The following is a 24116-nucleotide window of genomic DNA, read 5'->3' as shown; positions in this document are numbered from 1 at the left end:
TGTACTGATCCTTTTATGTTTTTTTTGTCTTTGCTCTCCTATTTTTCATTTCCTTGAAATTCTTTTTTTGTTGTTAAGATTTTCTTTATTTGTCAGAGAGAGAGCACAAGCAGGGAGAGTGGCAGGCAGAGGGAGAAGCAGACTCCCCGCTGAGCAAGGAGCCTGACGGGACTTGATCCCAGGACCCTGGGATCATGATCTGAGCTGAAGACAGATGTTTAGCTGACTGAGCCAGCCAGGTGCCCCTAATTGGTCCTTTTTATCCCCAAGCCACTCTGTTCTTATTTTATGGTTATAATGTCTTTTCTTACCTTTCTCTCTGAGGAATTACATTTTTTGACATTTTCTTTTCCTTGCATTATCTTAATGTCTTCTGGGTCCCTTTTTTCTGCTTCGGTTTGTTTATTTTCTTTTTAGTGTTGGAGATTTTCTTCACATGTTTGGTGTTCTTGACTATTTGCTCTTAAAGACTGAGCCACTAAAAAACTGATTTGAAGCAAAACTTAGTGACTGATGGGCTTTGCATTCAGTAATGTACTGGCAAATGTTTAGCAACCAACTCTGTAGAGAAAAACACCTAATTTTTAACATTTCCTAATTTTTATGATGTAAATATTCCCAATATGCCCCATTTTAAGCTATCAACATTTTACTGAATTCAAGATTGTGAAGAAATGCATATAATTAATTGGCTTTTGTGAGCTCCACTCAGCCAGTTTTAGTAAACCACTGGCTTCACTTCAGAATAATTTGTCCACAAGTCAGCCTTCTTATAGGGGGATTCTCTACATGTCAGCATCTGTAAGTCTTTTCTCTGGAGTTGTTTAGCATCTCCAGAGAAAAATCCTCCAGACTCCTATCTGGAGGGTTTATCTCTAGCTTCTGACATTCTAGGAGAAAAACAAGAGAGTGAGGCTGTGTCTGTACTTTTCCTCTGTTGTGTCGGTGTATTTTAATCCAGAGCCATGCCTTTTTAGTTCTCTCTCCTTTTCAGTTCTCTCTCTCTCTTTTTTAATATTTTATTTATTTATTTGAGAGAGAGAATGAGCAGTGGGGAGGGGCAAAGGTATAGGGAGAGAGAGAAACAGATTCCCTGCTGAGTAGGAAGCCTGATGCGGGACTTGATCCCAAGACCTGGAGACCATGACCTGAGCGGAAGGCAGATGCTTAACTACTGAGCCACTCAGGGGCCCCAGCCTATTCAGTTCTCTACGGAATAAACCTACTGTGTTCTGGGTCAGGTTATGTGTGAGGAGGAGTCACTTGGCTGCTTTTGGAGTATGGGGGCGTGGGGACTAGTCTGTATATAGACATTTAATAATTTCTCAGTTTTTAGTTCCATGCCTTGGCCCAATCTTCTGTGATAAACGGCACTTCCAGAACCTGGATCTTTTAGGGATAGCAGGGGGGAAATCAGGTCAATTCTCATTGGTGTCCGCTCGGTGAGCCCCTGTGTTGTACCTTCCATCTGCTAGGTCAGATCCCACTTTTCCTCTGTTATCTCTTTGGCAAAAATTTACTTTAAAAATTTATTGGAGGAATGCCTGGGTGACTCAGTCGGTTAGACATCTGCCTTCGGTTCGGGTCATGATTCCAGGGTCCTGGGATTAAGTCCTGCATCAGGTGCCTGGCTCAGCAGGGGAGCCTGCTTCTCCCTCTGCCTGCAGCTCCCTCTGTTTGTGCTCTGTCTCTCCTGCTCTCTCTGTCTCTCAAATAAATAAATAAATAAAATCTTTTTAAAAAGTTTATTGAATTCTCTTACCTATTAAGTTTTTCTCTCCTGTTTTTATTGTCTTTATGGATTTATATGTCTTTTTTTCCTTTACTATTATTTTAGTGCATTTAGGGAAGGAGAGGAGGTCATTTTTGGAATTGATCTGCCATGTTTAATCAGAAATCTCTCCATTAGGGGCTGCTTGGCTGGCTCAGTTGGTAGAGCATGCAACTCTTGGTCTTGGGGTAGTGAATTCAAGCCCCATGTTGGGCATAAACCTTACTTTTTCTTTCTTTTTAAGATTTTATTCATTTATTTGAGAGAGAATGTGTGAGAGAGAGCATAAGCAGGGGGGAGGGACAGAGGAGAGGGAGAAGCAGGCCAGGACCCTGGGATCACAACCTGAGCCAGAGGCAGACGCCCAACCAACTGAGCCACCCAGGCGCCCCTAGAGCTTACTTTAAAAAAAAAAGAAAGAAAGAAATCTCTCCATTAGATGGTATCCATTTGGTTTCATAGGAAAGATGACAGTTCAATAATAGTCTAGCCAAATAAGTAATGTCTATCCATGGTTGTAATTTTATTTTATTTTTGGTCAGCAGAGGAAGCCATGGGGAATGTATTGACTGATGAAAATTCCAGTGTTTTTCACGTAGATTTTTAGCTTCAGAATTCTGACTTTACTCTTCACGTAGTCCAGGATAATTGATAACGAAGTGGAGAGAACACAGGTTTTGGACATGGAACCTTGAAGTCAAATCCTGGTGCCACTGCTAGCAGTCGCAAGGCCATGAGTCAGCACCCTTCTGTATAGAAGGAGAATAAAATCCATGCCCCACTTTTTTCACAGGATTAGTATAAGGACTCGGTGAGATTAATGGAAATAAAAATGCTTTAGGAGACTGTGAATGAGGAAGTATAATGATTCACTTTTGTTTTCCCACCTAATTCTGAAGAAAATATGAGCGTGAGGGATCGGGCTGGTTGATCCCTCTAGGCAGAAAGTATAGAGAGTAACGTCCTCAGAAACGTGTGGGTTGCACTCAACCTGCCTAATGAGTTGTTGTGTTTCTGGTGTTGTCCTCACTCCTCGTCCTCACCTTAGCCCAAATGCTGGTTCCAGGCCTCCTAATAGAAAGCCTAACTAAATATGTGATTCCAGCAGACACAGTTGTCCCAGCAACAGGAGCCTGCTCTGCCAATGTCATGGTTACTCTTCCCCCTTTTGTCTTCCCCAGATGCTGCTGCAGATTGCTGATGATTTTATCGAGAGTGTGGTGACAGCAGCCTGCCAGCTTGCTCGGCATCGCAAGTCCAGCACCCTGGAGGTGAAGGATGTCCAACTGCATCTCGGTATGTCGTCCGTTTCTCCCTGAGGCATCTACACTATCGCTCCTTCAGGACCACCGGGAACATGTAGTCAGAGGAACCTTCATGTCAGGATTAGACTTTTGGGCTCTGGGATAGATGAATTCATTCAACAGTAGCATCACCTAGAGAAGGGAAATCCATTCGTGGTCAGGAGAATGAGCCCAGGCATTGGATCACCTTGTCCTTCCTACTTACTTTCTTTTAGAGCCTGTTTCCTCATTTGTAAAGTGGAGATCATATCCTTACAGAGTGATCATGGGCATTACGGGTTATATTTGTCAGGTAACCAGCTCGGGGCCTGGCACAAAGTAAGAGTTTTGTAAATGTAGCTATTATGTCTCTACCATTTAAATAATGGTGTTTCTCTTCCAGTTTTTAGCCTATTTATCCATTCCCTCCCCAAATTGTAATCATAAAGTACATATAATTTGGTATTCCGTTTTTCTACTTAACAGACACTAAATTCAAGCTAGGATTCTTCTGAGAGATACTTGTCTAACATCAATAACCACCATCACTTGAGAAATGAATAAGCCCCCCCTGCATTGGTTACAGTGTGCTCAAAAGAAAGTGAACAATTTTGCGAGTACAGAGATAATCAGGCCAACTGAATGAGGCAGAAGATATTAAGGGATTCAGTATAGATCAGCCCATGAGTGATTACTGAAAGGCTTCCTTCCCGATGACAGGAAGATATGGCTTGGGAGGTACTGGTAGTCTTGGTGGAGTAAGTAACACACTTCTGGTTAACGTTGCTAGTATTAATAACAGAGGACAGATATTCCAATTATCTATTATTAGGTAACAAACTTAAAATGATAACAGTGGCTTAAAACAATAACAATCATTGATTTTGTTCATATGTGTGGGGGTTCACTGGGCTTACCTAGGCAGTTTTGCTGAGGGTCTCTTCATGTGATTAAAGTCCGGTGGTAGCTGGGGCTGAGATTGTTTTGAAGAAAGATGTGTTAGTCTCCTAGGGCTGCTGTAACAAAGTGCCACAAACCAGGGAGCTTAAAACAACAAAATTTATTCTCTCACATTTCTGGAAGCCAAAAATCTACAGTCAGGGTATCAGGAGGGCCACGATCCCTCCAGTGCTTCTATGAAGAATCCTAGAATCCTTCCTTGCCTTTTCCTAGCTGCTGCTGGTGGCTAGCAGTCCTTGGCGTTCTCTGCATATAGTTGCATCACTCCGTGTATGCCTCAGTCTTCATGTGGCCTTCTCCCCTGTGTGTGTCCCTCTCTCTCTCTTCTCCTCTTGTAGGATGCTAGTCATACAGGATTAAGGGCCCACCCTACTCCTGTACAACCTCATCTTAATTAATCGTATCTGCAATAACCCTATTTCCAGTATATTCTGAGGTATTGGAGGTAGGACTTAAACATGTCTTTTTGTGAGGGACACAGTTTGACCCATGACAGAGTTTCATCATGTCCAAGTCTGATACTGGGGCTAGAAAGTCTCAGAAAGCTGGGATTCCAGGGGCACCTGAGTTACACAGTTAGTTAAGTGTCCAGCTCTGGCTCAGGTTGTGATCTCATGGTTGTGAGATCAAGCCCCGAGTCAGACGCAGCAAGGAGTCTGCTTGAGATTCTTTCTCCCTCTCCCTCTGCCCCTCCTGCTCATGCTCTCCCTCTTTCTCTCTCTCAAATAAATCGTAAAAAAAAAATAAATAAACAAACAGACAAAAAACCTGGGCCTCCACAGGTCTCCCTCTCTCTGCAGTCTCTCGACACGGTCTCATCCTGTGCAGTCCCAGGATAGTTGGACTTCTTACATGGTAGCTGAAGGCTCCCAGGATGCGTGTCGCATTACTACCTGGCAGAAACTGCGTGGCCTTTACTAACCCAGTGTCTAAAGTCACACAGCATCACTCCTACTGAATTCTATTCTTTTTTCCCCCTAAAGATAGATAGGTAGGTAGGTAGGTAGATGATAGATAGATAGATAGATAGATAGATAGATAGATAGATAGATTTCTTGTGTGGAGGGGAGAGCACACAAGCAGGGGGAGAGTACGAGGGAGAAGGAGGAGAGAAGCAGACTCTCCACTGAGCTTGGAGCCTGACAACACAGGGCTCCATCTCATGACCCTGAAATCATGACCTAAGCCGAAATCAGGAGTCAGGCGCTTTACCAACTGATCCACCCAGGCGCACCCTGAATTCTGTTCTTTGAGGCTATCACAAAGATCTGGCCAGGGTCAAGGGGAGGGAACATAGGCTCCACTTCTTGATGGGAGGCATGGAAGGGAATTTGCAGACATGTTTTAAAACCATCACAAAGCAAATGGATAGAGACAGAAAGTAGAATGGTGGTGACAAGGGGCTGCAGGACGGGAAATGAGGACTTATTTAATATGTACAGAGTTTCAGTTTGAGATGATGAAAATGTTTTGGAGATGGATAGTAGTAATGGGTGCACAACAGTGTGAATATGCTGAATGCCACCGAACTATATACTTAAAAATGGTTAATAAATGGTAAATTTTATGTATATTTTGCCGCAAAACCCCCCCACACAACAGATTATATTACTCTGAGAGTTTAGCATTTCTATTTTTAAAATATTTCATATTTTAATTATTGAAACTAAAATTGGAATACTAATTTATTCATTAAGGGTGAGAAGTAATTATCGCAGCGACAAGAATGCTCGCAAGTCTGCATGGCCAGAACAGCCTGTGTAGGAGGCCTAATGGAGGCTGAATCATAATCAGAAGATTGCTTAGGGGGCATGGGATCAGAGCGTGGGGAATGAGGGAACCTGGTATTGAATGGCGCCAGACCACCTAGGTCTGCTGCACACCACCACCCGTAACAAAGATAGCCTTGTCGATGGGGCTGTAAACTGTGGACACCACCTCTCTCCTGACAGACTGGGATGGGGACAGCCAGGTTTGCTTCTGACCCGATTTCCTATACTTGCGTAATTAACTAACCACCCCTTCTGGTGGACAGAGTCTTGAGAAATGTAGAAGTTCAATGACATAATGTACATGGAATGCTTTGTACAATGCTGCTTTATGCCACACATTTTTACTATACCTTTTAGTCACTAAATCGTTGTTGCTATTACATTAATATTATATGAAATATAAATGCATGCACATTTAGGGACACCTGGGTGGCTCAGTTGGTTAAGCGTTTGCCTTCGGCTCAGGCCATGATCCCGGGGTCCTGGGATCGAGCCCTCAGGGAGCCTGCTTCTCCCTCTCCTGCTGCTCCTCTCCCAGCTCGTGCTCTCTCTCCAATAAATAAATAAAATCTTTTAAAAAATGCATATTTAAATATTTTGCTACCCATACTTAACATGTGTGCATTCTTGCCCGGTAGCTACATTTTTTTTTTTTTAAGATTTAAAAAAAAATTTTTTTAAAGATTTATTTAATTTTTTTAAAGATTTTATTTATTTATTTTAGAGAGAGAATGAGCAGGGAGAAGGAAAGGGAGAGAATCTCAAGCAGACCCTACACTGAGTGAAGAGCCGGATGTGGGCTTGATCCCTTGACGCTGAAACCAAGAGTAAGATGCCTAACTGACTGAACCGCCCAGGCACCTTGGATTTATTTATTTATTAGAGAGAGAGAGAGAACCAAAGGGAAGGACAGAGGGAGAGGGAGAGAAAGTCTTAAGCCCACTTCTCGCTAAGTGCAGAGCCCAACACAGGACTGAATCCCACAACCTCAAGATCATGACCTGAGCTGAAACCAAGAGTCAGTTGCTCAACTGACTGCAGCACCCAGGTGCCCCCAATATTTTATTTTATTTATTTGTTTGTTTTTTTTTTTAAAGATTTTATTTATTTATTTATTTATTTGACAGAGATAGAGACAACCAGCGAGAGAGGGAACACAAGCAGGGGGAGTGGGAGAGGAAGAAGCAGGCTCATAGCGGAGGAGCCTGATGTGGGGCTCGATCCCATAACGCCGGGATCACGCCCTGAGCCGAAGGCAGACACTTAACCGCTGTGCCACCCAGGCGCCCCTGTTTGTTTGTTTTTAAGATTTTTATTTATTTTTCAGAGAGAGAAGCACAAGCAAGGGGGGTAGCAGCAGGCAGAGGAAGAAGCAGGCTCCCTGCGAAACAAGGAGCCCGATCCCAGGACCCTGGGATCATGACCTGAGCCGAAGGCAGACGCCTAACTGACTGAGCCACGCAGGCGTCCCAAGATTTTATTTATGTAATCTCTGCACCCGATGTGGGGCTGGAACTCACAACCCCAAGATCAAAAGTCGCACACTCCACCACCTGAGTCAGCCAGGTGCCCCACTACTCTCTTTCTTTAAAGAGACTTTGCAGATCCGTATCCTGATCCACTTCGTGTGGATTGTAGAGTTTAATTCCCAAAGAAGAATCTCAGTGTCACTTTCAAGTACTGACAACAGATATTACTAGCAGAAGGCCTCAGCATTTTTATTTTCAAAGAAATATTGGAAGAGAACTATATATACAATTCTTCTGGAACCAAACATGAATCATTCATTCACCCAATAGTTACTGTATGTTAGACACAAAGTGTAACTATAAAACCACTAATAATCAATTTGATTTAAGTAAGTGCTGTGCCTAGGGCAAACCAGATTTGTAAAACAAATGTTTTCAGTGCTTTAGGGGAGTATGATAAAGTATGTAACTCCTTCTGAGTAGATTTATTCCCTAGAAATCTTGTGTAAGTATAATTTTTTATACTGGGTTTACTTAAAGTGCAACACACTTTCATTTGTGGGTTTGGGGGTCCGTGTAGTTATGCCAATTACTGACATAGTCGAATAAACAGAATCTCTGCCCTGTTGGAACTCCTGGCAACACTCTTACAGGGCTGATCGTATCCATTGGCACCGGGACACAGGACACAGGTATATCCATATCTCTGTGTGTTTATCCCAGGCTCTGGGATTGCATCATGCCCTGGAATGCTCGCAACACCCTATGAGCTGCTTATTACAGTTGTTACTACCGTGGAAAAGATGAAGAAACAGACCCAATGTCATCCAGCGCCACAGTGACGCAGCAGAGCTGGGACTCTGCTCTTAACTCCTGAATACTGGGAGTGCCTTTCTGCCCCTCCTCTTCCTTTGGGTTTGAGAGGGGTGACTGTGAACATAGGAGTAAGACAACCGAGGGGGCACCTGGCTCGCTCAGTCGATGGAGCGTGCGACTCTTGATCTCAGCGTCATGAGTTCGAGCCCCACGCTGGGCATGGAGCCTACCTAATAAAAAGAAAGAAAGACAGACAACTGAAGAAACAAAGGAGTTTCCTCTTCTGTGGAGCTGCATGGAAACCTTAGGGCTCCGTGCTCACAGCCTGGACTCAGTTACTCCTTAGTCTTTGCGAGAAGATCAAATGGTGTCACTTAAAACCTTGGAGGCACCGCATGGGATTCCCCATTTGTATTCCATAGAACCCCTCTGCAGAGCTGCTGTTAATTACTACAGTTGATCGCTCAGATTAGTCCTCCCTGACCCTTTTCTGAGGGTCACACTGCACCCTGATGCTGCCTTCCCTGCCCCCTGATCTCTGTGCTGGCCTCTTCCTTACAGAACGCCAGTGGAACATGTGGATCCCAGGATTTGGCTCTGAAGAAATCCGACCCTACAAAAAGGCTTGCACCACAGAAGCCCACAAACAGGTGAGGAGCCGTCAGAACCCCAGGGCAGCCACAGCCCATCCCTATCCCTTGAGCTGTGTCTCTGAGGGAGCGCACACAGCTACGGTCCCTGCACTTGTCACTTCTTCTACACAGGAAGCTCCGCTCCCTGGACCAAAGATCAGAGAGGGCAAGAGGCAACAGGGCTCCATGGGAGAACAGTCAGTTACTTCTGTGGTACTCTCCTTTCCCACATGGCGTCTCAGTTTTTTCTCTCAACCCTGAGGGGTGTCACGTAAAGCTGTTGATTGTAGGTTCTTCTAATATGGACAATACTCAGCCCCTCCACATCTCCCTAGTGGGAGCGCTGTGCATCGTGGCTGGTTGGAGCATGGTGTGTGGCCCTCGGACGAGAGGTCAGTTTAAAGAAAGGAGAGCTAGGCCGTACTTGTGCTGGAGGGTAGCACCCAGGCTGCTGGGGCAGGCATTCTGGCCTCTGTCCCAGCTTGCCCTTTGTGCTCTGTCCCTCTGACTGCAGACCTGAGGGGTCAGTACGAGAACCTAACTCCGCTTCTGCTGTGCTACAAGTTGCCCCTGTCATCAGTCAGTCTAACAGCAATGATGGCTTCCTTTTGACAAAGTCTAAATTTAACTGGCTCCTCTGATTTGAAAAGTGAGCTTTTTGCAAGCTTGATGGACACACTTGGGTGGTTCTGGCTGAGTGTCCCATAACCTGGGATCTCTGGAGTGTATATGTTTACAGCCCTCAGAGAGGAAGTCCTACAGGGAAACCACCAATAGCCTGAATCGAAGGACCACAGTATTCTTCAGAAGGGAGTCCCTCCAGACAATGGATGGTCGTTTTGGCTCTGTTTCCAAATTATCCACTTTTCCTCTCTCTCTCTCTCTCAGCAAGTATCATAATATTAGGACAATCTCTTGGGCAAAAAAGTAAGCAAAGCAAATGAGTAATTTGGCCAGTGGCTGGTAATAGTAAAATTTGAAGCCCATGACCTGAATGTTTCCCTGCTGGGTCGTGGTGGAAATTGTTAGTGTCCGTTTCCTTTCATTGTAGGTCATCAAGTGTGAAATATCAGCTTCCTTTTTATATGGCCACAGGGTTGGAACAGCCCTCTTCCTATTTTCTTCATCCTCAGAGAGATTAGGCTGGGGGAGCCTGGAAAATACACACTTTGATGGCCTGTCCCCTAAGTCCCCTAAAGGCAAGAGCTGTAGTCTTCTGTTTTTAACTTTTTGCCATCCTGCTAACCTCCAGCAGTTTGGGTCTTCTGGTCAATGAAGTGGATCCACTGGCCTATCTAAACATCTGTGGGGGCCCTGAAGACTTCTCTTAGGCTCAGAGGAGACGGCTGAGCTGCCCTGTGTGTGTAGGTTCCCGAGGGCTCCGGCTTGTGGTATAGACCGTGCCCCACATGGGCAACTGGGAAAGTTCCTGATTATAAGCCGTGTAATTGGTTATTGCACTCTCCTTTCAGAGAATGGCATTGATCCGGAAAACAACCAAGAAATAACACACGGAAAGGTCAGGGAATGGACAACAATGTATTTGGAGATACTTGAGCTGAGACCTCAGCCATCTCATCCTTGGATTTTTTTTTTAATGCTTTACAGAGAAGCATATATTTTTTATTAACAGTGCAGCAATATCTATAATGACTGAGAAGATCTGCCAAAAGAATAAAGCCTCCTACCCCAACTTCCAGTCCCTTTTCCCTGCCGTCTCAAAGAAGAACGATGTATCTTCCAGAGAAGATTTTATTTGTGGTTTATTATATAAGTGATTGAATATGGGACAAAACATTATGGTTTTGTTTGGTGAGACAGTATTAGCAGGATTTGTAGAGGTTTTTGTCCTTCTCCCTTCCCCTTTTCCCTGTACTTTGTAATGTCAGTGTTTATATGAATATGACTTTCATTTGCTTTTCCAGAATAAAGAAGTTATTAATCGAAAGACACAGGGTACATGGCTTACAGCCTTTGACAGGCCAGAGGGAGTTAAGAGGACAAGCAAGGCTGGATGTAGTTCTCTGTCAGCAGGTGGCAGCACCATTATTCATTTCTGTGAGGAGGAAAAAACCAGGAATTTTTTTATTATTTTACTCCAAGGAAGGCCATACCATCAGTAGGAGTTCGAGTCCAGTTTCTCTGCCATAAGAATGGGGCAGAGTGACTTTCTGTCATGAACCCAAACTGAAGAGGCATCCTGGTTTTGGCAAAGCCTTTTTTGACTTGCTTTTCTGGAACTCCTGGAGTTCATCCTTGGCCCTAAGAAAGGATGGCAGTAACCTGTGGAAAGGCCCATCTGCACAGGTGCCTTGTCTGTTATTAGTTGTTGATATCCCTGATCCCAGTATTTTCACCATCATGCAGAGGAACCAGGCCCCTAAGACCTCAGAGTCATGACCTTCAGTGGCCGCAGACATTGTCCCGTCCTGAGCCCAAAATAGCCCTTGTGGATCGTGAGGGTTCCTTGGGCTTCAGAGGGCATGGCTGTTCCTTCCAGGGGTCACCAGCATGGGCACATCCCCCTTGCCCTGCTTTTCACTCCCTCCCACTCGGAATTTGAGCCCAGAACCCCTCTTTTCAAGCCTCGTAGAGCTCTTGAGGCTGTGCTGATGTTTCTGTTGCTCTTGGCCAAGGTCTCAACACAGTGAGCACCCAGAGAGGCAGCCAGCCTCCCCTTCCTCCGGCATCGCCTGTTGCCAGGCACCAGGTCTCTCTTATGGCTACCACCAGGAAGAGGATGTTGAAGGGTTTCACTTTTTCCAGAACATCCCAATGCCACTGGGTGACACTCTCAAAGGATGTTCTGTTGGTGATACCAAACAGCAAAAGGCCTCCTGCCGCGTTCTGATAGTAGGAGCGAGTCACTCACCTTGACAGCCAAAAAGGAATCCAGAATTAGTTTTGAATCCTCCATGGAGGACAGAAAGGGACAAAGGAATCGGGCAGTTTCATGGAAAGAGCTGGGGGAGAGTCCAAAGTTCTCAATTCTTGATCCGCTGTGTGACAGGTAAGTGGCTTCATCTATGTTGAGTCTTGTCCCACCTGTATGTGGAAGGACTGTTTATTCAGCTAGTATTATTTAAGTATTAGATCATTCAGCAGGCTGGGCTGGGCTGGGCTTGGGCCGGGGCGGGGCAGTGGGCTACACTGAGGAATAAAAACACAGGGAGCAGTCCCGTGATAAGGTGGGTGTCAAACTGCTCTGTGCCTGGGGCGCCCGGTGGCTCAGTCAGTTAAGCCTCTGACTCTTGATTTCAGCTGAGGTTGTGATCTCGGGGTCCTGGGATTGGCCCTGTATGGGGCTCTGCACTCAGTGTGAAGTCAGCTTGAGATGTTCTTTCCCTCTGCCCATCCCCCTGCTTGCACGTGCTCTCTCTCTCTCTCTCTGTCTCTGGAATAAATGGATACATCTTTAAAACACAAACAAACCAACCTGCCTCTGTGCCTAGGGCTGCAAAGGAGAGAGAGGTTTGCAGGGTAGGGGAAGGGGTCTGAACAGCCGAGTTGAATGACTCAGGGGCAGGAGTGGAGATCTCTGAGGGAGAGAGAATCAGCTCAGGGGAAGGGGTGGAGATCTCTGAGGAAGAGAGAACTGCGTGGAAGCCAGCCCGAGGCAGTGCAGTGAGGTGCGTCATCCCAGGTTCTGCAGGGCCTCAGAGGCCCCAGCAAGAGTGGGCTTTACCCAAAAGGTAACAAGAGCCACTGAAGGATTTTAATCAGATTTGCATGGGGGAAAAGGTCACTCTGGCCAGGCAGTGGTACAAATAGCCAGGAGGGGAAGGGAGAGGACAGTGGAAGCAGAGCCATTAGAAGGCCGTCGCCTACTTGAGCACGTGGTGGTGAAGTGCAGGGCAGGGGTGAATCTGAAAGATGGTTGCGTGGCGCGCTCACAGCTTCGGCCACTGTGTGTAGGGGGGCGGGACTGGGGCATCACCGAGTGATCCGTAAGGCTTCATGTGACTTGGTGCACCCAGCCCTGGTGCAGCTCGGCCCCATCCTGGGCACGAGGCCCTCTTCCTCCTTGGCTGAGTAACCACGCCCACGCGACTGATTCCTGGAGCCTGGCCCGTGCGGAGGATCGGGCAGCAGGGCCGATGGATGCGTGTGCTCCAGTGTCCTTGCAGAGGGTCCCTGGAGAGTGCTTCCGGGGGGCCACCCCGAGCTGTGCTAAGCATCTCCTGTGGATAAGCGCTTTGTGTTTTCCCAGCAAGTCTGAAGAAGGAAGAACGTGACTGGTGTGTGTCACGTGCTTGAATTGTAGTATCTTTTCTAATCCCAGGTTCCCAGGAGGAAACTGAGACTTAAAGAGTTTAAGGAACTTACTCAAGGTCACACAGCTTGTGTTGGTGCCGAGGCTTCAGCCAAGTCCATCCGACTCTGGAGCCTGCACTCCTAACTCTGCCCTCACTGTCTCCCTAAGTCCTGGGGAGACAAGATGGGGGTGACCAAGAACAGCATATGCAAAGGCGCAGAGGTGTACAGAAGTCAGTGTGGCTCAAGAACAAGGTGTAGCAGTGGGAGAGGATGGCCAGAGACGAACAGGATGTGAGCTCAGGAGGTGGACAGCTCGCAGGCATCGTGGCGAGGTCCAGCGCCCGGGCTTCAGAGGCTGGTGTGTGTGTGTGTATGTGTGTGTGTGTGTGTCTGTCTTGCAGGAGTGGGACGGCTGGTCTTGGGCTTCCCATCCCTCTTTAGCCTGACCAATACCTTTTTTTTTCTTTTTTTAAAGATTTATTTATTTATTTTACAGAGAGAGAGAGAAAGCGAGAGCAGAGGGAGAGGGAGAGAGGAACTCAAGCAGACTGTCTGAGCTCAGAGCCCAATATGGGGCTTGATCTCACAACCCTGAGATCATGACCTGGGCTGAAATCAAGAGTCAGACACTCAACCAACTGAGCCATGCAGGTGCCCCTGAGTAATACTTTCTTAACCGTTGGACATTTTAGGGCTAATAGAAAGACTGCATCTGGTTAGAGGATTCTGGTGCTAAAAACAGGCATATAAACAAAAAGTTTGAAAACCGTGCAGGTGCTAGGGACCAGTGGAGTTTTAGGTGGAGGACTGATGGGATTGTGTTTACATGTTAAAAGCCTTGTTCTGGCTGCCAGCTTGGAGAATGGAGTTGGAAACAGGTGGGAGGGGACCAGCCAAGAAGTTGCTATAGTTAATTCGGACTGAAAGTAAAGGAATATGGCATGTGAGGTTTTCCCGAGAAAGTATTAGCCAAAGGATAGAGGTAGAGGGTGGTCGCAACAAACCGGGTGAGTTTTGAGGACACAGATGGAGCCACCTGGGACCAGAAAGCCATCCTGAAAAGTCCCCTGTGCCTGCATGAGGGGAAGCAGGGAGGAGGAGGCCAGACGTGGACTGAAGCCTTACAGTTACCTGTAGTTAGAAAAGGCCCCAGCATCAGCCAGTGAGCCCCATATCTTACGGGTAAGAACATCAAAGTCTGGAGAGGTCATTCTGATGCTTCTGAGGTCCCTGGGCAGGCCGGGACTCAAACCTGTGTTCTTGGTCCATCGTCCACACTTCTCCTGGGAGCCCTGGCCTTGAAGCGCTACAGTCCAGTGGGACAAAATGATGAGAGACAACAGAGCCTGAAATCTCCAGGTGCCCTGAAGGCTCGGAGAAGGAATTGATACATTCGGTTGGGCCAAGCCTTGAAGGACGAACAGAGTTTTGACAGAGAGGAAGGACATTCCAGACAAGGGACCGACACATGAAAGACCCAAAGGGAGCTTGTTAGCAGAAGGAACTTAACACTTACTGGGCACTTAACACATGGCATCCTATTTAATCCTCCCACAAAGCTGTGGGGTAGGAATTGTTCTCATTTTACCATGAAGACCGAGGCTCAGAGGTAGAGGACAGGGACTGGGCTCCCACCCAGACATCTTCAGTTCCAGGCTGTGTGTGGAGGGCAGAATGGGTCTTCCCTCTTCACCCACTAAGTTTAAGTGGCTCCCAGAATGGGCAGGGTCTTCAGAAAGGCTCCCATGGTGGTAGACTGGCTCCGTGCCTTCAAAAGGGCAAAAGGCTGGATCCAGGCCTCGAAGCCTGCCCTTGTCAAAGCTGCTGTGGCTGGAGGGTTTAGCCAGGGTGCTGCTTTGGAGAGGGAGTTTTGCTTGCTCAGAAGAGTCTAGGGATAGACCTGAAGGGACTAGTCTGGAACTTCACTCGTAGTACAGAAGCAGAACCCAGTTCACATCTCCAGAGGCAGGTCACGATCTTTAAGAACTTTGTTAGAGTCTGGAATCCTTGGTATTTCCCCACAGTGTTTACTTTGGTAGTGTCTGTTCCATTATGGTGATGAATAAAACCCCCTCAGTGGAAGAAGGGGACTTCCATTTTGTGAATTCCTACTGTGTGACCAGCACAGTCTTTGATTTCTCATCTCATCCTTTCTAAAACCCTGTGATTAGGTATTACTATCCTCGTTTTCCAGAGGAGTCCACTGAGGCTTAAGATGAAGTGAGTTCCCCAGGGTCCCACAGTTACACATAGTGGAGCCAGAAGTCAAACCTAGGCTTGACTGCAAAGCCCACCGTAATTTAGGCAGCTGGGATGATGCTGTGGTTAAGAAGAAGTGATACTTATCTGAGTGTCGCAAGCCAGTCCGCTCACCCAGGGAGAGGGGAGAGGGCTGGGGCCATCCAGGGGAAGGAAAACAGCATGTGCAAAGCCCAGGGCTGCAGGTGGGTCGGAATTTGTCAGGGAAAAGGAGGGGGAAAGGCAGCACGCACCACCTCTGGAAGGGCCAGGACTGTGGGGAGACAATTTGAATTCTAGGAGGGGAGCACTGTGGATGCTGAATCAACAGGGGACACCCTACAGGCCTCAAGAGGGGCAGCACAATCTCCACTCGAGACCACGGGGCCTGGGCCCTGAACTGTGACAGCAATGGTACTTCATGGGGTGGGGGCTGAGCTGGCAGGTGGGCCTGCCCCCTCCACTGCTCTTCTCTGCTTTTCCTCTAGCCAGTGGGCTGGGCAGGGCTGCTTCCTACTGCTGCCGGAATCCTACCCATCAAAGGCACTTGCAGTCTCCAGAGGGTTTGCTACACTACGAGGGGCTTGTGAGGGTGGGACCAGAGCCCCGAGGCACAAGGTAGGACCTTCCGGGCCTGGCCCGAGGTGGTGGATGAGGCCTGGGTTCACCAGCTGAGCCACATCAGTTTCCCATCCTGGACTTTAGGTCCCTGTCTGTGAAATGAATAAGCTCAGCCCCACCTCGTAAGATTGCTTCGAGTTAATAATAAGCCATAGAAAGAGCCTACAATGCATGAGCTCACGTGTGTGGTAGGAATTCACATAATACCTCATTTAATCCTCACAACAACCCTGTGAGACAGAAACTACTGTTCTCCCCATTTTACAGATGGGGAAACTGAGGCTGAGGAGCATTAGAGATGTATGACTGCAGCCTGCTGAACAGTCCTCAAGGGAGGCAGCTGGGGACAGTGGGTAACATCTTCTTCTTGGAGATGGACCCAGCCTTGGGTGGGCCTGGGCTGGTTCTCCAGTGCCCAGCCAGGATTTGGACAGAGGAGAAGGTCAGTTTTTTCTTCCTATCTTCAGGGATTTGGGGAGGTTTTGAACTCCTGACAGCAACCCACCTCCACCAGCAGGACCAGCTGCTCATCTCCCAAACAAGCTTTGGCTTACACTATCCTCTGTTCAGGAAAGCTCTGGGAGATAAGAAACCACAGACCCAGCTGAAGGTCACTCCCTGCTTCTTCACTTACTCTAGCTGCTCAGATCTCCAGTAAATTCCTAGAAAGAGTCCAGCTCTTTCCTTGTTCCTTGCCTCGGGGCTTCTCCCTCTGCTCACTGGCTTCAGTTAACCTGCTCACTGGGCCTTCGTCTGCACATCAGTAAAATGGAACAATAGTACCTACCTCACACGGACATAAGAAGTATTCAGTGCTGGCCACCGTTCCTTCGGCCCAGACCTCCGCTCTTAGCTTCACCCATCTTCTCTCTCCCCTGCGCTCAGCTCCAAAGTCATCTCAGGGAGGTCCTCCCTGACCAACCGCTCTAAAGCAGTCAGTCCCATCTCTCTCAGCCCTGTCTCCAGGATCTGTGGGCTTCACAGCACTTACAACTGGAAACATTTAGTTCACTTATTTACTCATTTTTTCTCTCTCCCACTAGAATGTCAACCCCAGGAGGGCTTTTCTGTCATGTTCACTACTGCATCCTCAGAGCCCAGAACAGAGTAGATGCTTATTATTAAAACAAAAAACGATGAAGAAATGATAACATTCTCAAAAACAAGTCATTTCCCTCTCCCTCTCCAAGCTTCCCCATTGGTGAAATGAGGGTAACCTGCCAACCTTGCCAGACTAAGGATGAGTGATGATGTTTTAAGAGAGGAGACAGTGCACAAGGAGACCCACCCCGGCCCGGCCCGGTGGGGAGGAATCTAAGAAACCCACCCTGACTGGAAACCTCCCAAGAACCCTCGGAAGAAAGGATTGTCAGTCACATGATACTGAGGAGGACTCTGAGACCGAGTAAGTCCCCAGGTCACAAAGTGAGTGAAGTGGTTGTGCTCTTTTTTGCTGTGGAACTGTCCTTGCCCTTCCCGTGCCCACTGGCACAATGACACCCCCTCTGCACCTGCTGAGAGTCTTACCAACATAAACACCATCTCCAGGAAGCCTTCCCTGATTACCTAGCTGTTCCTGTTCCCCAGGAGGCAATTTCTGAGATGAGGATTAGTGAGCAGACATTGATTAGAGGATTCCTGAGATCAATATCCGCTTGGGGGAGGAAGGGAGGGAAGTGGGACTGAGCAGAGGGTGAATTTAGCTGTAATGTAAGAACAATGGCTTCAATCAGCCCCAGGAAGAGTGATGAAGCTGGGTTTGACCTTCAGAGCTGGGGCAAGAGAGCCAGGCCTTTAAACACTCACTCCCCACCCCCCAACAGATTCAACAGAGCAACACTGGATGTGGGCAGCCCTGAGCGGTAGGCAGTTCCCAGAGGATGCTGTGAGCCCACCATCATCACCATCGCGGGCAGCACTCCCAGCAGCTGGGGGAGGGGGGATACCGGGGTGGGGGTAGAAGGCTGGGGGTTCTTCAGCCCTGAAGGGACATCTTGGTGGCTAATCACAGTGTCCACTATGTGCCCAACCTAGGAGCTGCTCGCTTGCCTTCATCCCTGCCTCCCAGATCCAGATCCAGCACCCGGCCTTGGAGTAGGGGCACTGGGCAGCAACCGTGAGTTTCAGGGCACACATTTAAGACTCATCCAAGTCTGAGGACCTAAGGAAGCTCCCAGGTAGGCTTGCCCCAAAATCCCCTGCCCAGTCCTCGCCTGTGCTGCCGCGTCCAGACTCGGTGCGTCTCAGCGTCAGGGCTCGGGAGCACTGCCAGAAATGTCAGAGGGGAAAGAGTGGTGAGGACGGTTCTTGTATTCAGCTCTACCGTAGGGCTGGCTCTGGCTGAGCGTGTCCCCCATCCATTTCTCATCATGCCCACACCCCCCCACCGTGGCAAGGTCTTTTATGAGCCCCACTGACAACTGAGGAAACAGGCTGAAGGACACGAAGCTGCACACCTGGCTTCTTAGAGCTTTCTGGCAGAAAGGGGCTAAACTCTGAAACCCCAAAATCCAGGAGGTGTGACTGCTCGGATACTGTTTATATTAACCCTTTGGATACATCCTGCCCTTTGCTCTCCAGAAAGGTACTGACACTCCCCATCCCAGCAGCACTTCTGAGGTTGCCGCTGCTTCAACCCTTTCCCTCCCAGAGTCAACACTGGCATGGACCTGGGGGCTGCTTCCTGGGGGGGCCGCTGGGGACTTGGGTCTTGTGGATGAGCCGGATGCCCCCCCAGTCCTCCTGCAGCTGGATGTCCCCCTGCTCCAGGGCCTGCTGGATGGCGTCAGCAAGGGTGTCGAAGGCCAGGTCCACATTGCAGTTATTTTTGGCGGAGGTCTCCATGAAGGCCATGCCCAGGGAGGCAGCCAGCGCCTCCGCCTCCTGGGCTGAGACACAGCGGGTGCTCTGCAGGTCACTCTTGTGGCCGACCAGTAAGAAGATCACCTTGTGGGGGCCCTGAGTGGCCATGACCTCCTGGTGCCAGTCGCAGATATGTTCAAAGGACTTCCTGTTTGTCACATCAAAGACCAGTAGGACACCCACCACATTCCGGTAGAAGGACCTGGTGATGCACCTGAAGGAGGGGGAGTGAGCTGGGAGAGGGGTAGGCCTTCCAGGCGCCCCTCAGACGCAGGACTTCCCCGCGGGCACCGCCTGCCTCACCCGCCCCCAGCTCATTTCCCACCGCCGGCTTCTCTGCGCTTCTGTCTCTCCCGCGGAGTGCCTGCGCCTCGGCCAGGGAGCAAGTTCCACCCACATCCTCTCTGGACCATTCCCCCATTCCTGGAGGAAGCAGGGCGTTTTCCTCAAGGCAGATTTTTGCTTCCCGTTCTCTGCCTGGCGAACTCCTTCCAGGCCGCCCCAAACCTCTCTTCCTTTCCAAACTCCCTGACACCTCCCGCTCTGCTCCGGGGGGCTCTCTCAGCAGCCGGGTCACCCATCCCTCCAGGTCTCCGTGGCAGGGCCCTTGCTCCGTCCCGGCGCCAGGGTCTCAGGCCTCTGGCTGGGCGTCTTGCCCCCCTGCCCCCCCCGCATCTGTGGGACGAACCACTCCACGTGGAGGGCCAGAGACCAGGGCAGGGGCTCCCAGACCTGTACCCGGGCCACTGAGGCCGAGCCCTCGGTGAACCGCCATGGAGGCGGGGCGGGGGGCACTGCCCGCCCCCCAGGTCCCTGGCCCGCCCGGCCCGCACCTGAAGCGCTCGTGGCCCGCCGTGTCCCAGAGCTGCAGCTTGACGCGCGGCCCGGCTCGCAGCTGCAGCTTGCGGCTGTAGAACTCGACGCCCACCGTGGGCGCCCACTCGGGCTCGGGCTCAGGCTCCGGGGCACCGGGCTCGCCCGCCACGTAGCGCCGCAGCAGCGACGTCTTGCCCACCGCCGCGTCCCCCAGCAGCGCGATCCGGAACTGGTAGCTGCAGCCCCCCGCCGACATGGCCCGCGTCTCGCAGCCCGGCCGCGCGGCAGCCCAGCCGCCCCGCCGCCCGAGGCCAGCCGTCCAGCCCGAGGCCAGCCGTCCCGCCCCGCCCCGCCCCGCCCCGCCGGCTGGCCCCGCCCCTTGGCCGGGGGCGCGAGACACCAGGGCTAGTGCTCTCCTCCGTGGGGGCCCCAGTTTTGTCCTCTAATAGCCCCTACCTCGCGGGATGGGAGATTAAAGAAGGCAGCGTGGGGAGGAGGACGAGCGAGGGACGAGAACCAAGCACGCACTGGCCCGAGCCCCACACCGCCCGAGCGTCCACCTCATCCCGCCCGCTGGCTTCTCTCTCCAACCGCATCCTCCGGGCAGTGCCCTAGTTGGGCCCCTGCTGCTGGAGCTGGACACACCACTCCAGAAAGTTGATGGTTTATAGGTGCCCCTTCCCCACCCAGGTGCTCCTTTCCCGGAGCTCCATTGGCCCTGGCGTGGGGCCTCCCGTTCAATGACCAGGTTCAATGTTTAACAGCCCCCAATGCATCCTCAGCACCTGCCTGGGCGGGGCCTCAGGGCCCAGAGAGACACAGGCCAACAGGGCTGGTAGGAGGCCGGACAGATCTAGGCAAATGCGATTCCAGAGGGAGTGCAGTTGGCCTGTGGTCTGGACAACTAACATTTACGAGGCCAGATGGTCAGTTCTTCACACTCTGCGGGCAACAACTCTAAGAAAGCCATGGTGTGCCTGTTGGAGAGCCGAGGAGACTGAGGCTTGTCTTGGTCACAGAGCAGAGCTGAGACTCACATCTGAGTTTGTCTCACACTTCATTATGCCCCCGATGCCACAAAGGGGGACTGCAAATTAAGTGCCAAGAGGACCAGGACACTGTGGTCAGGTCCCCGTGGGTTAGTGGCAAGGGCAAGGCAGGGACATCTGCCTCCAAGAGCCAGTCTACCCTCTCCAGGCGGTCTGGAAGCCCAAGTTATCAAGGCTGGAATTGTGGCTGGTCGCAGACAGCTCATCTGTCAGTTTAATCTCATTGTTCCACCGTGGGTGGATTTTACCAGTTTAATTTATTTGGCAAATTGGTGGTGAGGCGAAATCCTCACTGTTGCAGACCATCACATCATATTTCCTTCTCACACAACCTTGTAAGGTGTTGTTATTCTGCTCATTTTTACAGATGAGGAAACTGAGGCTCAGAGATAAAGAATCCGAGGTCACTCAACAAGGAAGACAGACTAGCTGCCAGGTTTGCCCAAGCCCAAAGCCTTATTTGCTATTTCTGTGTTGATTCTGTGTTAATTATGACAGGACAGGTTGAGGATCTAGGGAGGCCCAGGTTTTCTTCTAGCTCTTTTTTTCCCCCAGTGGATATAATGTATGTATGTGTGTATGTGAGTAATTGCTACACTCAAAGTGGGGTTTGAACTCATGACCCCAAGCTCAAGATCACATGGTCTACCAACTGAGCCAGTCAGGTGCCCCTCTTCTGGCTAACTCCTAACAAATCAATAAGAAGCCGTTTTGACCTGTCTCCACGTAATCTCAGTCATTGGTCACCTGCGTGGGAGAGCCTGAAAGGGCCCATGTCTCTGCTCGTCCCCTATCTCTAGGAGTAGGAAAAAGAGAGGAGCCTGAGAATCCAGGAACCCTGAGGAGCCTCAGGAAGGGTGTGTGTTCGGGAAGGAATCCTTCCTGCCAGCTTTGCCCAAATTAAGAGTCGGCCCCACTCCCACCTTCCCCACTGAGTCCTTAATTGAGATATTGTCTCCACCTCACTCTGTTTAACTGGAAAAATGTTTTGTGTGTCAGGTCCCTATGGATGCCTCTAGCCCCTCCTTTACCCACCACTGGTACTCTGAGCTCCAGCCATGTGAACATCTTTCCTCTTCTCTGCCCTCTGCCAGGAACACTCCTCTTCTCCTCTTCAAAGGGCTGACTCCTACTACAGGCCTGGGGTTAGATCCCTGTCCTCAGGAAGTCTCGCGCTGACTGGCCAGTGAGGTCACATGCCCTTTTGTCCGCTGCGATCGCTGTCTCCTCCCTAGGTCACTTGAGGGCAGTGATCAATGGTGGGATCCTCAGTGCTCGGCTCAAAACAGGAACTAAGTCAATATTAATGGTTGAAAGAATGAATGAAAGCGGGTAAGTGCTATTCATTCACTAATTCAGCCAGTCAAATCCCACACTAGGGCTGGACTCTGAACTCGGGGAGCTACAGGCTCAGAAAAGACGTTGTGCTGGAGGCGCTTCTGAAGCTGGGTCTCCCAGGATGAGGGAGAGCTAGGGAGTTCAAGGAGGAAGGGCACTCCCGGCAGGAGCCGCCGGACAGAGGCAGAGAGGCATGCAACAGCTTGAAAGGCAGTTGGAACCCAGCATTCCCAGAAGCCTTTGTGGTCAGCACCCGTGGGCAGTGCACTGTCAGCACTGGGCTCTTGGAACTTCCTCTCTTAGAGGCTCCTGCTGTGGGCGAGGGTCATGTGCCTGCCCTCTGCAGCGAGCCCCAGAAGCCAGATGTCAGCGGACCTTGCCAGACACTCGCTCTATGACTGGGGCGGGGCAAGTGGCTTTCCCCCCACACTCTGCTTCCCCTTCTGCTAAGTAAGGCAAACCACGGTGCCCACCTCACAAAGTCATCTGGAAGAGCTGTGCACCACAGCAGGCAGCTCTGCACATTTGCATGAGAGAGATCAAGGTTTTAGTTCCAAAGGCCACTTACTAGCTATGTGGCCATGGCCAAGTTTTTTTCATTGATTAGTTCATTTACTTCGCAATTGTTTCAATAAGTGCTAGCTCTTCTTTTATATGCCAGGCACTTACACAGCAGTGAAAATAAAAAGACACAATTCTGGTCTTGAGAGCTCACACTGTAATGGGGAAGACAGAAAAAAATTCCTATATAATGTGATGTCAAGAAGCACTAAGTGCTATAAATAAGACCGGGCAGGACAATGGCTTGAAGGGCGGCAGGGTGCTGCGTCGAAATCGGGTGTTCTGAGGAGATGACAGCAGAACACAAAACGAGGGGGAGTGACGGAGTGAGTAGTGTGGGTGTCTGTGATATCCAGAGAGGATAGTTCCAGGCAGAACAGCATGAGCAAAGGCCCTGAGGCGGGATCAGGCAAGGGATGCTCCAAGCAGAGCAAAGAGGCTAAGAGAGCAGAATGAAATAGGGAGCAAATGGTGGGTGATGAGGGCGGAGAGGAGGAGGAGCCAAATCATGTAGCTTCAAAGGCCATCATGGGACTTCAGCTTTTATTCCGAATGTCTCGTGAAGTCAGTGGAGATTTTGGAGCAGGTGAATAATATCAAATTTTTCTTGGTTATGTTTTTTATTTTTACATCTTAATGGAGGTATAAAGACACATAGTAAACTAACTGCACATATTAGAGTGTACAATGTAATGACTTTTGATGCAAGTGCACGTCCATGAAACCATTACCACAATCTAAATAATGAACATACATCACCCAAAAAAGTTTCCCATGTCCTTTATTTATTTGATTGATTGTAGGCTCCACGCCCTGAGACCAAGACCTGAGCTGAGATCAAAGGTCAGACGCTTAACCAACTGAGCCACCCTCATGTCTTATTTATTTATTTATTTATTTATTTATTTAATAATGTATGATCCTTGATTCAATCCTGGATTTATTAATTTTTAAAAATAATGTATGATATTATTTTTTATCTTTTATTCCTTTTCCCCATGTCCTTTTTTAAAATTTTATTTAAAAAAATTTTTTTATTATGTTGTTAGCTCTTTTATTATGTGCTAGCTCTTTTATATGCCAGGCACTTACACAGCAGTGAAAATAAAAAGACACCATACAGTACATCATTAGTTTTGGTGTGGTGTTCCATGATTCACTGTTTGTGTGTAACACCCAGTGCTCCATGCAGTACGTGCCCTCCTTAATACCCATCACCGGCCTAATCCAATCCCCCACCTCCCTCCCCTCTGAAACCCTCAGTTTGTTTCCCAGAGTCCATAGTCTCCTGGTTCATTCCCCCTTCTGTTTACCCTCCATTCTTCCCTTCCTTCTCCTACCGATCTCCCTGCTATTCCTTATGTTCCACAAATGAGTGAAACCATATCCCATGTCCTTTTTAAATTCTCCTCTCCTGAAACCCACCCTGAGAGTTTTTAATTTTGATGAAATTTAACTTATTAATTCATATTGTACTAGAGGTCCTAGCTAATACTATAAGACAAGAAAAAGAAATAAAAGGCATCCAGATTGGAAAGGAAGAAGCAAACCTGTCTTTATTCACAGACATGTGAAAACTCTTAAGGAACTTACACAGGAGCTACCAAACCTAATAAATGAGTTTAGCAAGGTTGCAGGGTGCAATGATCTCTGCAGTGGACTCATGGATTC

The 24116-nt window shown here is 49.1% G+C and overlaps 2 protein-coding genes across 5 annotated transcripts in view; one reads left to right on the top strand and one right to left on the bottom strand.

The window, feature by feature from the left end:
* TAF12 (TATA-box binding protein associated factor 12) overlaps positions 1-10651 on the top strand; it is a 30924-nt gene extending 20273 nt beyond the window's left edge. For all 3 annotated transcript variants that reach the window (XM_044390520.3, XM_044390519.3, XM_044390522.3), the window contains 3 exons: positions 2953-3067; positions 8633-8721; positions 10176-10651. In XM_044390520.3, the coding sequence (XP_044246455.1) occupies positions 2953-3067; positions 8633-8721; positions 10176-10211 (240 nt within the window). In that variant the 3' untranslated portion in view covers positions 10212-10651. The remainder of the gene's footprint in view (positions 1-2952; positions 3068-8632; positions 8722-10175) is intronic.
* A 5352-nt stretch (positions 10652-16003) lies between these two features.
* On the bottom strand, positions 16004-21650 carry RAB42 (RAB42, member RAS oncogene family). 2 transcript variants are annotated; one of them, XM_057305100.1, is made up of 2 exons: positions 21582-21650; positions 16004-18895 (listed from the first exon to the last, which is right to left on the bottom strand). In XM_057305100.1, exon 2 carries the CDS (start codon positions 18787-18789, stop codon positions 18472-18474), a length of 318 nt encoding a protein of 105 aa, XP_057161083.1. In that variant the 5' UTR covers positions 18790-18895; positions 21582-21650; the 3' UTR covers positions 16004-18471. The 2 variants fall into 2 exon arrangements, with proteins under 2 accessions (XP_057161083.1, XP_026372667.1); XM_026516882.4 differs by lacking the exon at positions 21582-21650 and adding an exon at positions 19515-19809.
* Positions 21651-24116: the final 2466 nt, after the last annotated feature.

The sequence above is a fragment of the Ursus arctos genome, unplaced genomic scaffold, assembly GCF_023065955.2.
Source record: "Ursus arctos isolate Adak ecotype North America unplaced genomic scaffold, UrsArc2.0 scaffold_32, whole genome shotgun sequence".
NCBI classification, from domain to species: Eukaryota; Metazoa; Chordata; class Mammalia; order Carnivora; family Ursidae; genus Ursus; species Ursus arctos.
Note: the sequence above shows the minus strand (reverse complement) of the source record. Positions and strands in the feature narration are given on the sequence as shown.